At 56.3% G+C, this 13,102-nt stretch overlaps 5 protein-coding genes across 5 annotated transcripts; 3 read left to right on the forward strand and 2 right to left on the reverse strand.

Annotated features, from left to right (window-relative positions):
- Positions 1-242: 242 nt before the first annotated feature.
- HMPREF1541_06518 (uncharacterized protein) lies at positions 243-871 on the reverse strand (the record flags this gene model as incomplete). Its single annotated transcript, XM_008720850.1, has 2 exons — positions 243-444; positions 525-871. 2 exons carry the CDS (start codon positions 869-871, stop codon positions 243-245), a joined length of 549 nt encoding a protein of 182 aa, XP_008719072.1.
- Positions 872-1,369: 498 nt separating this feature from the next.
- Positions 1,370-3,169, forward strand: HMPREF1541_06519 (uncharacterized protein; the record flags this gene model as incomplete). Its single annotated transcript, XM_008720851.1, has 1 exon — positions 1,370-3,169. One exon carries the CDS (start codon positions 1,370-1,372, stop codon positions 3,167-3,169), a length of 1,800 nt encoding a protein of 599 aa, XP_008719073.1.
- Positions 3,170-4,228: 1,059 nt separating this feature from the next.
- HMPREF1541_06520 (uncharacterized protein) lies at positions 4,229-5,338 on the forward strand (the record flags this gene model as incomplete). The annotated part of the gene is made up of 1 exon (XM_008720852.1): positions 4,229-5,338. The coding sequence occupies one exon, from the start codon at positions 4,229-4,231 to the stop codon at positions 5,336-5,338; it is 1,110 nt and encodes a 369-aa protein (XP_008719074.1).
- Positions 5,339-6,185: 847 nt separating this feature from the next.
- On the forward strand, positions 6,186-9,820 carry HMPREF1541_06521 (uncharacterized protein; the record flags this gene model as incomplete). The annotated part of the gene is made up of 2 exons (XM_008720853.1): positions 6,186-9,230; positions 9,281-9,820. The coding sequence occupies 2 exons, from the start codon at positions 6,186-6,188 to the stop codon at positions 9,818-9,820; spliced, it is 3,585 nt and encodes a 1,194-aa protein (XP_008719075.1).
- Positions 9,821-11,496: 1,676 nt separating this feature from the next.
- HMPREF1541_06522 (uncharacterized protein) lies at positions 11,497-12,540 on the reverse strand (the record flags this gene model as incomplete). The annotated part of the gene is made up of 1 exon (XM_008720854.1): positions 11,497-12,540. The coding sequence occupies one exon, from the start codon at positions 12,538-12,540 to the stop codon at positions 11,497-11,499; it is 1,044 nt and encodes a 347-aa protein (XP_008719076.1).
- Between the last annotated feature and the right edge of the window lie 562 nt (positions 12,541-13,102).

Below are 13,102 nucleotides of genomic sequence, written 5' to 3' on the forward strand. Positions count from 1 at the left end.
CGTAGAAGCACGACATGATACCCCAGACGGGCGTTACTTTTTTTCCCTTTTTCCTTGCTGTGTATTTGAAGCTGCAGATCTGCTTGGTATCATGAGCCGTGAACTCCGGCGCTATGCATTTGTCCTTTCTATCGAAGGAGCTGGCACATCCTCAGCCTTCCAACCCATCTCCCATCCCGAGCCGGTGTGGCAAACCTAAGACGTACAGTACAGCGCTGCTCTTGCAGGGGCCGAGTGATAAATCAAGCACTGAGAACCTGCTTGCTGGTGTCGTACTCGATCTCCTGCACGCCGTCCTTCTTGACTACCTTGACTGTCATGCCCTTGAAGTCAATGGGCAGCCGTCGTTGCAGCTCGTCGGTACACATTCGCAGAATCTTCATGCCCTGGTCGAAGCTAATGTCTGGGTGGTGGTGCTTGTCAAGGATCGAGAGGCAGTAGTATCTACGTGCGTGCCCCAGTCTGTCAGCGTGCTGCGATATATGGAGAAGGGAACAGCATGGAGGAAGCTTGCGAATACGTACTGCGCGTAGCCGTGCGCCGCATATGGCACCTTCGCCGCACTCGCCAAATAGTCCAGCCAGTATAGACTCGGCTCTTTGGTGATGGGGTCCACACCGCCGAGCAACAGGTTGACAGTATACGGATGCCTCGACCGCAGGCTCTTGGCCAGCTCGCCTCGCACGAACGCGGCCAGGGCGGCAGGACCCAGTTCCGTCTCGTTGCGCATCGAGTACAGAGCAACGTTGGCTTGGACGAATTCGGCAAATTGCACTGTGTCGCCCGCCTCGCCGGAGAAAGCCATCAGGTTGTTCTTGTTGAGGACGCGGGTCTTGTCGTCGCTGGACTTGAGGATCGTGGCACCGCGCATCGCCGCTTTGCTCGCGGCAATGATGGTGAAATCACGGCCGGTGAGGCCGAGGAGGACTTCCCTACGAGGTGGGTTAGTGGGAGACCGCAGGAAGGATTGGGCGGACCTGCATGATGAGGTGCTTGCTGGGTAGAAAGGGTGTCTGTGATTCGAGAGGTATAGAAGAGGTCGGATCGTCAAGTGATGATCTAGAGAAACGAGCAAGCAAAAGACTGAAGTTAGACGAGTCCGGGCTTGCTGGGGTGAAAGTCGACGATGTCCAATGCTCCGCGAAGTGACTTGCGCGTAAACCAGTGCCTGGTAATGGCGATTGCAGCAGTCGTTTTTGCTGTCAGCCGTAGCACGCCTCTAGGGCGGCGGTTGCGGCAACATGACTTCAACTCAAGGTGTGGAGAAAAAAGTTGGGCTCGACTTTCCGCCGCTGCTTGAGAACTTTTATGCCACCAACGCCATGGCTCCTACAAGATAGGTACGAGTCTTTGAACCGCATTACACAACATGTCCTCCTTTTTCACCGTTCCTGCTTCACAGAAGAAGCGTAAGCGAGCGGACGAGCGTGTGAGCAAACCCTCTAAACGCAGAGATGTAGAAAAGCCGAAGCGGGCAAGCGAGCCGGAACGGAAAGCACCTCGAGCCAGAGATGAGCAGCGAGATGAATCGATCTCGGGCAGCGATACCGATGAGGAGATTATCGACGACGAGGGAAGCTTGGACGAAAGCGAAGCCAGCTCGGAAGAAGACGAGACTGCCGCCGAGCGCAGAGTACGACTTGCACAACGATATCTGAACAATATACGAGAGGAGGTACAGGAGGTTGGATTTGACGCAAAAGACCTTGATGATGATCTCATTGCATCGCGACTTCGACAAGATGTGGACGAAGCAAAGGGTCGCCAGTTCCGCCTTATTGCGTCTAAGCTGGACTTCAAGAACGCGTCCCATTGCGCATTTCGAGCCGATACTCAGTCGACGACTGCTGTAGCGGTCTGTCAACCATATGCGTATACTGTGAGCAAGGATAAGACACTGATCAAGTGGCGACTACGTGCGCCGCAGGAGTGGGGTGACAAGAATGGCAGGCCCAGTACCAAGCCACATTTTGGGAAGCGGAGGCCAGAGCAAATGGCTTACGTGAAAGGTGTCAAGATCAGAGCGCAAGAGAAAGGACAGCACGGGCATAAAGGTCCCATTGTCAGTGTGGCGGCGTCGCCAGACGGGCAATTCGTTGTTACGGGTGGACAGGACCGAATGTTGATTGTGTGGGCTGCGGAAGATTTAAGGCCGCTAAAGACTTTCACGACTCATCGAGACTCGGTCCTGGGTGTGGCGTTTGCGCCAGGGCACTCGCAGACGAGTTTGGGCCAACAGCTGTTCTCGGCGAGTGCGGATCGAAGCATCAAGACGTACAGTCTGGCGGGAGAAGAATCGCTTGCATACGTCGAGACACTGTTCGGCCACCAGGATCACGTGCCGGCGGTATCGGCTCTGGCAGTTGATCAGTGCGTTTCGGTAGGCGCGCGAGATCGAAGTGCTCGATTATGGCAAGTCGTGGACGAAACGCAACTAAAGTTTCTGGGCGACAGTTCGAGCAAAGAGGCGTATCATACGGGGAGTCTTGACTGTGTGGCGGCATTACCACCGCACCATTTCGTTACGGGTTCCGATGCGGGTGCCATCAGTCTTTGGAGTCAGCACAAGAAGAAAAGCCTGTTCACGATACAGACAGCGCACGGAGTCGTTGAGCCGCAGCCTTTTGAGCAAGTGACTAGCGAGGCGGATCTGAAGGTCATTGAAGAGCAAAAGAAGCACGATACCAGACGGCCGATTCCAAGGCCAGTAACGGCCTTGGTGGCACTTCCCGGCACAGACGTCATCTTGAGCGGCAGCTGGGATGGCTGGATCAGGATCTGGAAACTGAGTGACGATAAGCGGTCACTAATGCCTCTAGGCGTCCTCGGTAATGAAGGGAGAGCCGCGTGTGGAGTGGACGGGGTGGAGGAAGGGAGTGGTCCGGCACTCACAAACGGAGATGGCGGCTCATTCCACACGGCTGACGGCTCTGAGAGCGAGCCTAGTGGACCGATACGAGGTGTCATAAACGGTCTCGCCGTCTTCGAGCGGAGAAAGGAGCTCAAGGACGCCTTTGGCGTAACCAGAGAAGGCGAAACCCTCGGCCTATGCGTGGTGGCTGGCATAGGGAAGGAATCACGCCTTGGGCGTCAACTAACGCTGAACAAGGGCCGGAACGGTGCGATGGTGTTTGAAGTGTCCATGGATTCAGCCGTGAGTGTCAGTTGAGGTCGGGCAGATACCTCAGGTACAGGCGACAGGCTCGAACGGGGGGGAAGATGAGGTTGACATCGGCTTCGGGCGAATGATAATCCATTTACGTGGCTTGGCGCTGAGCTGCCGATAAAACTGTTTTCCCTAGCTGCAACTTCTTCTCTTCTTCTCCTTAGATCAAAAATAAAAGCAACAGAGCCAGCCACGACCATTGCTCAGTCTTCAACAGCGATGCGTTGCCATGGACCTCTTGGTTCAGTGGCTCTGAAGAGAAAAATTCCCTGTAGGAAGTTTCTTACTCGTCGGGTCCTCTTCAGTGAGGGCGATGGGCTCGGAATGTCGATTTAATGGGATACAAATCTTGCAACCAAATCAAACCAGGTTATTGACACGTTTCTCGCTTAGATTTCTTGCAGTGGCGAAATGCTTTCGTGCTTGGCTATAGATTGATTGTTGGCATTGTATGTCGGCTCCGCGAGCACACGGTGGCTGCTGGCGTGCTCCGCCAGTCGTTCACTGGACGACCGACAGCGGCAGACCACGATTAATGCCACCGGGGACCCGCTGGAAGTGCCTACTCCCGATCGACGGGGCGGAAAGCACGAACTCATCTTCCGTGCAAATTCTGGCCTTTGGCATTCGCCCAATGACAGCGAGCTCCGGTGGTTGCAGGACCACTCAGGATCGCAACACGCTGAGAAATCTACGGGAAACTTTCCTGGACATTCTCCTGAGCGCGTGAGTGTACATTCTTGTGTGATGGCGTTACCAAAAGAAGCTACTTGTTGTGGTGGTCGGTGCGGCAATCCAACATTCCACGCGTGGAAATGCAGGCATGCAAGCGTTGCACGGCCGCCATATAACTCCCAGGAAACCAGTGCTCACTTCATTTAGGACCAGGCTCTCCTCAGTTCACCAGCCCGACACTCGTTTCGCAACAAGAAGCATTCGTGCTCTAGTCACTCCTTTAGTCGTCGTTCGTTTCACCAGCCAGGCATCATCCTCAATCTACACCGGACCTCCGACCAAAGCTCCCCAACCAATAGGACTCACTAATCCACGACTACCGACACAATGAAGCGCGGCGCTCTCCCCCTCATGGCTTTGGCCGCTGGTGCTCTCGCCCAGGACACCACCACCATCACCTACTCGGTGTGCCCTACCGCCACTACGACCACCATCACCCTCTCCAACACCATCACCTACTGCCCAGGTGGTTACTGCAACGTGACGCCCACTGGCACCGCCACTCCCAGCATTACCGCGGCGCCTACCCTCCAGCCCGGCTGGAATGACTACGGCTACGTGTCCAAGGTCCTCGCCATCACCTTCACCGGCAAGGACGGCAAGGTCACCGAGCTCAACGAGTATGTCACCGTCTACCCTGCGCCTTGCGCCAACGGCCCAGGCATGTGCGGTGCCGAATACACCATCACCGAGGAGTGCCCGTGCACCGAGCACGGCAAGGGCCACATCCCCAAGGACTTCACCACCACTGTCCACGAGTGCGACCGCTGCGGCCACAATGGCGGCCCTACCACCATCACTCAGACCATTCCTTGCGAGACTGGTGCTTATGCTAGTGTCGCCCCCAAGATGGGCCCCTGGAAGGGTCGCAAGGCCGACGGCTCGGCCGGCGACTGGGACGATGCTGGTGACTACGATGCTGAGTGGAGCGACGCCAACGACGATGGCAAGAAATGGGGCGACTCTGATGTTGCTGCTGATGGTGCACCCAAGTGGGGTGATGCCGCTGATCCCGGTGCCGGCGCTGGTGCTAAGCCCCAGTGGACTGATGCCGACGGCAAGCCAGTTGCCCCTGCCCAAGGCTGGAGCGACTCTGATGGCAAGCCCGTCGCCCCCGCTACCGGTTCTGATGGCAAGCCAGTTGCTCCCGCTACTGGTGCTGATGGCAAGCCTGTCGCTCCCGCGGCTGCTGCTGGTGGCGACCCTGCTGCCTGGAGCGATGCTGGTGCTGATGGTGCGCCTGTTGCTCCCGCTACCGGTTCCGATGGCAAGCCTGTCGCCGATGCTCAGGGTGGTGCTGCGGCCTCTGGTGCCGGTGCGCCTGCTGACTGGAGCGATTCGCCAGTGGCACCTTACACTGGTGCTGCCAACAAGGCCGCCCTTGCCCTGTCGACGGTGGTCGTTGGCGCTGTCGGTGCTCTCGCCATGATGCTATAGGATGATGGATAGGGATGACGAGTAATGTACCTCTACTAAGAGGGTCTTTTTGTGGTTGAGTTGAGTCTGGGTTGGGACATATCATCTCTTCGTTTCTTCTTCAGATGATAGAGCTAGGGTCGCACGTGTCAAAGTCGGTTCGCATGTCAGCACAAGGGTCATAAGTATATGTTAGCTTTGCAATTTGATGTCAGTCACTGGAAATCTTTCTACCGTGTCCGTACCGCATTCCACGACGCGTCTGTGCTGCACTTTCACTGCCTGTCCATGTGGCCGGGCCAGCCCCTTGCTTACCAGGTTGCTTAAGCGCCTGACTGGTCGACGAGGCTGTCAACCGCCCACCACCCAACGCCGCGATCATGTGAGTTCGAGTACTTATCCACTGCCAATGTTGGTTCTAGTATCCGTACCCGTCGCAACATATCTGCCTCAACAGGGGCCGTCTCGCTTGCGCCGCAACCTGGCCAATAGGAAGAAGTAGCGGCACTAGCACGATGGCTGGAGGCCAAGGGCGGTTACCAGGCGGTCACCAGAGGCTTTCGGAACCTGGTTGGCCCCGCACTCTACCCACGAGGGGCCGTCCCTCTTTACGAGGACGCGCAGCCCATCGTCAAAGTATCTCAGGATGCTAACCTTCCTGCTGGCGCTTGTTTCATGGTGCCTGTGATTGGGCTCGTTGATCAAAAGGAGTTCTGCATAATATCTTGCTGCCCGAGGATCCGTCACTTCATCGTACATCTTCGCGGGTGGCACAGAGACGTCAGCCTAATCGACCTGTCGCCCTCCTGACAGTCGCGCTCTCCTCAGTCTCCTGTTCTACCTGCGAAGCTCGACATACCTGATCATTATGAGCGTTACAGGCCGTCAGGGCCGTTCTGGAGACGAGATGTTCGTAAACCAGCAGCGTCCCACCGGCCGAGACTCCCCCACCATCGTCGAACCGTTGCGCATCAACAAGAGAGCCTCCAACGCATCCCAGGCTTCAACTGCAAGCCAGCAATATCCTCCCCCCGAGCAGCGATCGGCAAGCCAGACTGCATACCCCATGCCTGCATTGCCATATCCTGACGGCAGAGCAAACACTACATCCCCACCTGTTCAGTCCAATGGTTCCCCAACTCCATATCCGTACCCCGATGTAAGACGACACGCATCACCTGAGCAGCGGACTGGTAGTGCCGGCGCTATAGACTACAACCAGCGCACTGGGTCGTTCAGCTCGCAAGATTACACTACGTCCATGCGCCCAGGCACATTGGCGGAGCGCCGCGGTACATCTGGCCCAAAACCACTGCCTGAGTCCCCGGGACCCGAAGCCCCGGACAAAGAGGGTCTGTTCCAGCGCGCTCCACAAAGAGACGGACCTGTCACTGCACCACTCCCTGCTGCAGCCCAACAATTCTTCCCACCACCTTCCGTTGACTACAATAGATTGCGGACTAGGGATCCGAATGCTGTGAATCGCATCAGCTCAACCGCATCCACCTCGACCACTCGAGCCACCCGTGGCTCTCCTCCGCCTCCGGAAACGCCGATAGCCGGACACGGCCAGCCGCTACCTGGCGCAAGAGTTCCGAGCGACATTGAGGCTCGCTATGCTGCGTCTGGAATCGCTGGCACGAACACTCTGAATAGCCTGCAGGCGCAGAGCCTGGCCTCGCAGCAGCGGTCGGCACAGTATGCCGGGCAGCAGCCAACGGCACCGGCCAATGCTGCGCCTCCGCGGCCGTGGACGCCTACTGAGCAGCCTGGGAGTAGTCGTCATCCGCCACCTACTGTATACCAAGGAGGGAGTGCTGTGGAGGGCCAGTCGCCTCCTCAACAACCCGTCAATCCCGAGCAACAGCCAAGGCCCATCCAGCCCACTTCCCCATCAAGAGTACCACAAAACCAGCTAGAGAGCGAAATGAATCGATTGGCTGTGCACGATGAGCCGCCACCCGCATACTCGCAAGTCCCTGGGAGTAGACAGAGCGGGTACTCGGCCGAGAAACAGCGACGAAGTACGACAGGGGGGCTGGCTGCCGTCGCTGCTGCGAATGCTGCTCAACAGCAAGCAACACCTCCGAATCAGCAGGATCATCCCGCATTTGCCAACGACCCACGGCAGCAGCAGCCTGCGCAACAAGCCAATGGAGTCGGGGGTCCCGCTCAGCATCAAGCGCAGCAGCCATCACAAATGCACCCACAAATGCAACAACCACAGTCAGCAGTTCAGCCTCCCGCGACTCCTTCACAATCCTCGCACCCACCCGCCTCGCCGCCTCCTTTGCCAGAGGGCTGGATCGCCCACCTAGACCCGAACTCTGGGCAGTACTATTACATTCACTTACCTACGCAATCAACGCAATGGGAGTTTCCGAAGGGCCCAACGCCTTTGAACCTCAATGATACGCCTCTTTCGCCTGCGGGCAGCACCTTTCAAAACCCTCTCGCCTCACCGGGCCTTTCTTTTGCATCAGGGAAACCTCTTGCGTCCCCCGGGCTACCAATGACTCCTGGCTATGATCATAGTGGTTCGCTTTCTAATCCTGCCAATTTCACAGGCCCGCCACCTACAAGTGGTGTTGAGCTCTACAAGGTTGCGGCAACTAACGGCGTCTATTTCGGTCCCTACCTGAGGTACACGAACATGGATCTGGAACGCGGGCTTTGGCTCGGGTCAATCATGCTCGTCACAGATGCCCCTTCGCCGCCGACCATACACATACATCAGAGTAACGACTTGTCGGCGAATCCGAGGCAACTCAAAGCCCTGAATATTGCGACACATCAGCGGTGGACATTCTACAAGTACGAGATCGATCTACAGATGGATGAGGGCGGCCCATCCAAGTGGACCTATGCGATCACATCTCACCTTGGCTGCACGAGATATGAATTCTTGGTGGCCGGTCGGCACGAGACAAACTGGCGTTTCGTGGCTACGTCTGGTAATGACTTCACACTGAATGTGAATGCGAGTGAACGGGCACGTCTCGGCGGAGTTGGCTTCATGTGGAAAGACATTATGCAGAAACACGCAGAGTGCGGCGGCTTCCATACTCAACTTGGTCTGGGTAGCCAGATTTATGGCGACCGAGTGTGGAAGGAAGTCCCATCGCTCAAGCAGTGGCTGGCGATGAGCGGTAAAGAGAACCGGAAGAACGCTGTATGGACAGCAGCTCATGAAGAGGACGTCACGCATGCCTACTTCCACTATTATACCAGCCACTTCGACCAGCCGCACCTGCGTGAGGCGTTTGCCCAGATACCTTATGTCCTAACGATAGACGATCACGACATCTTCGACGGTTTTGGATCCTACCCGGAGTATATGCAGTTCAGCAATATGTTCAAAAACATTGGTCGGGTCGGCATTGAGATGTACCTGCTATTTCAGCACCATACAACGCTGGAGATTTTGAGAAATGTGGCCGACGACACGGATCTCTTCACTATCACCGGGACCGGATGGCATTTCATCAAATATCTAGGCCCAGCTGTTGCCGTGGTGGGGCCCGACACGCGAAGTGAGCGTAATCCGCATCAAGTCATGGCTGGGCCAACATACCAGGGCCTTTTCCCAAAAATTGCGATGCTGCCTCAAAGTGTACAGCACTGCATCATGATGTTGCCAGTACCGATCGTGTATCCCCGATTGGAGGCAGCTGAGCAATTTGCCAATTCTGTTGCTACCGGTAAGAAGGCAGTAACAGGGGCGTACAACATGCTTGGAAAGGTCACAGCTGGTGTTGCAGGCGTGGTCGGCGCAAAAGGAGCTGTCGGCTCGGGATTCGATACAGTCAAGCGAGCAGTGGGCAAGTCAGGCTTGATGGGTGGTATTTTGTCACCCTTTGGCGATATTGATGTCCTTGACGAGCTGAAAGATCAGTGGACTCATGAATCAAAGGTACTTCTCTCCCTTGTTTCCACCTGCAGTCCAACTAACATTCGCCCTAGGATCTCGAGCGCACTTACCTAATCCGTACCCTCCAAGGGATTTCCAAACAGCGCTCCATCCGCTTCACCTTCATCTCCGGTGCGGTCAATACTTGTGGTGCCGGCTTGGTGCACGACCCGTCTCACCCTTCAGACCACAAGACCATGTACCAGCTCATCTCATCGTCTGTGGTCAACACCCCCCCGCCCTCGTACGTCCTCAAGCTCCTCAACAATCACAAGCCGCTTTACGTGCCTGCCAACGGCACCCGCAGCACGCCATCTGTTCCCACCGACACAAAAGAGGATATGATGGAGATCTTTACGCACGATGTCACGGGCCAGCCAGCACACAACCGGAAGTTGATGCCCCGTCGGAACTACGTAGCGGTCGTCGCGTATGATCCCGAACAAGTGAATGGCACGTTTGGACGCACAGACATGAGAGGTGGCGGAAAGCTGAGTCTCGCCGCAGACTTTTTGGTGCAGGGTGAAGGGGCCTATGGAAATGTGGTCAAGTTCGGGCCAGTGGTGGTGCCGAGTCTGGAATACGGTCATTGATGGATTGTGATAAGTCCTGGTGAAGGAGGAACGAAATGGTAATGACGGCTTGCGGGAGACGGGGTTTCTATACCTGTCCGACTGTCCTGTCCCCCTTTTAGATACGAGCAACAGCGTGCGTAGCAACTGATTATATAGGCGTGTGAGCGATTTCAGCCAGTTTAAACTGAATCTCAGGATATAGATTCGTCAACTGTTGATCTCTATAGCCTGCGTCTTTGCTCTACATGACAATTGCTGGCCTTTGAATGGCTGTGACAGTAAAGATCAGAGAGTGGGCAGTTGAGGTCGAGGTTGGGTTGGTGTACGAAGTATGATGGAATGAATATAAATGCATCCTCACAACCATGACACTTCGCGCTGACATTTTCACCCTGAGGCCACGAGCAACGCCGAACGGTCTACTATGTGTGTGTGTTTCGGTACACACCACTCTGTCTATATCACTCACGGTACTATCACTACCACCGACATCTCCTCTCGCATCTCTCATGAACCCTCACAGTCTTCCCAGTCCCGGCTCTTTTTTCCCGCTTGCAGTACCTTTAACCCCCACGTGTGGACCTTAGGTCCGCGGCGCGGCGCCGGGGCAATTCAATCCAATCCAATCCAATCCAATAGTCTTCCCAAAATCCAATAGTACATAATCCTCCGTATTTCCACCACGAGGTATGCAGAGACTATCTACCCTAAAAATCCCCGAAACCTTCATCTCATGCCCAAAGCATTCACATTTCACTCACCAATCCCGAAACCGGCAGGTGTCCTGCTGGAAAGGGCGTTGGAGCGTTGGTTTCGTGGGCGTCGGGCAGGGGTGGGCAGGGGAGGGCCCTGCTAAATTGATGGGACTTGAGCTTGAGGCTCATAGGTTTGGGAATGCAATTTCAAGACGGAGGATCTCTGGGTTTTCTTGTTTTCCATCATCCCTTTCTTGGTGGGTTAGCAATGTACTGTTACTTGTACTTGTAGCGGTTCCGGTTGGGTTGGCTGGTTATTGTTGTTGTTGTTGTTGCTGCCGCTATGCTCATGCCTGTGACGAGGGCCGGGACCAAAAGGGGGGAGGGGAGGGGTGCTTCTGAGAGAAGGGCCACGGACCACCTTTGGCTTCGCAGTTGTATATATATGGCAGTGTGCTACTCGGGGGGGGGGGGCTCGCACTCTTCGGACTTTGGGAGGGAGGATGCCACCATTGTCATTTGTTCGGGTCTACGTAACAGTGCATGACTCTCTAGGGCGGTTCGCTGTGGACTGCTTCTCGTACCGTCGATGCTCGGTAGCCTACGATGAAGCTATACCGCCGCTGAGCGTGGCCATCGCTTCCGACGGCGGGTTAGGTGTGCAGATTCTGCTCCTCGTGGGGCGCGCTATACTGTCGAGAGGCCGGGATAGTTGAAGTGCATAGATTGAGCTGCCTCAGACGGCTTTGTATTCTCCACTTCGAGTCACACTTCTGTTGTGAAATGAGCCGCTCTTTGACCGACTTTGAATGTAGCAGAAGCAGCAGGTTGTGTTCACACGAGTGTGAAAGAGCTGCCGACGCAGTCGAGTGTATGCAGATGACTGCCAGGTGAGGAGAGGGCGACCAGGGCTGTGCAGATTCAGCCCAAGTCGAAGACTCTGAGGTCCCTCGCCTCGCTCCGCCCTCAGCCTTCCCTTCCCTTCCCGATATTCAACGCTCACACATCAGGCCAGAAGCCCTGCTCGATACTCAATATATGTTCCCACACCGCCTTAAAGACCTCGATCCGCCGCCAGCCCTCCTCCCTCGCGCACAGCTCGTCCATCAACTCACCAATCTCCTCTACAAATTTTTCGAACTCACGACTCGTCCAGTTCGGGATGAATGCTTCGCGTAATGCGCCGCCGTCCGCATCCCGGCGCCGTTCCACCACCAGTTCCGGCGCGTCGTAAACGTCGCGCTCCTCGACCGGCGTATCAGGCCCGTTGTGGGCCGGGTTCTCGCTATAGTGGCTCGAGGTGGGAGATTGGTGGGTAGCAGGAGCGCCCAGACTGGAGGGGAGGGGCTTGCGGTTGAGGTTCACGTCGACGGCGCGGTCTGGATTGGTGGAGCGCTCTTCGGGCCAGAAGCTGCGGGCGTACTTCCAGGCGTGGAGGTAGCAGGTCTCGGTGGCCCAGAGGACGACCATGCCTTCGAGGAGGGACATGCTGGGGTCGCTGGCGAAGGCGCGGAAGAGGGCTTCATACTGCTTGGTGCAAGAAACTGGCTCGAAAGGGGCACCCTCCTTGACGCCCGCCTCGAGTTGCAGGGCATACTTGGCGGCGGTGTCGTCGAAAAAGTCGAGCTCGCGGCGGATGTTGGTGAGGGCGGAGGTGAGGAGGGTTAAGATGCGCCACCGGAGAGAATTGGACTTGTCGCTGCCAGGGATATGGTGGTGTGGTAGGTGGATGCGGGCTATGAGTGCGCCGATGAAGTTGACGTACGCTTGAGCGTAGATACGGTCTTGGGAAAGCCAGCGCGAAAGGGTGGCTTTGGGGAGAGTGCCGAGGCCGGCTTGGCGGAGGAAAGGGTGTTGTGTAGCGGAATTGAAGGATTGCGGGACCGTTGAGAGGAGGAGGCGGGTCAGTGGCTGCTGGGAGGGGTGCGGCGGGTTGGTCTGGTATGATGGCGGCATCGAGATGGTGGAGATGGACATTGGGCGGGCAAGATTGCTGGGTCCTGGAGCATTGTCAGAGGGCGGAGAGGAGTGACGGGAATTCATGGTGGGAATTGTCGAGGATTGTCGCTGTCAGATACCTCGGTGCGGACGAGAGAAGTGAGCAATACGTGGCTGATAAGGTGAAGAATAAAGATGTAGTAGCTCAAGCTTTGAAGGGGCGCGCCTTGGCTCGTATTCAATAACAGGTCGCGGTGACGGCTGACGGTCTGACGGTCTGATACGGGAATTCAATTTGGGGGCCAGCCGGGCGCACACAGTCTGTACAAAGGGACCGAAAGGTGGGCGGAGGGGATTTCTGGTCAAGAGTGTCTGCCCGCAACGGCTACAACACGGTCCAAGACCAGCGCTCGGCGCGACGTCCCGGGGGCCGTAACTGTGAAGACCCTTGTCTGAGCTAGTAGGAAAGACAATGGTAAAGCTGTTGATCTGTAGCGGTGAAGATGTCCAGTATTACGATGCCGAGGAAGCGTAGCGTGAGGAAAGGAGCAATATCGGTATACAGATGTCGCAAAGAAGCGACTAGGGTGGGCAGAAACGAGGCAGAAAAGGCGACACCAGCCAGGCCAAGAAATCATTTCCGGCTATCGCTCATCTTCACCTCATG

This window comes from Cyphellophora europaea (assembly GCF_000365145.1).
Source record: "Cyphellophora europaea CBS 101466 unplaced genomic scaffold supercont1.6, whole genome shotgun sequence".
NCBI lineage: Eukaryota > Fungi > Ascomycota > Eurotiomycetes > Chaetothyriales > Cyphellophoraceae > Cyphellophora > Cyphellophora europaea.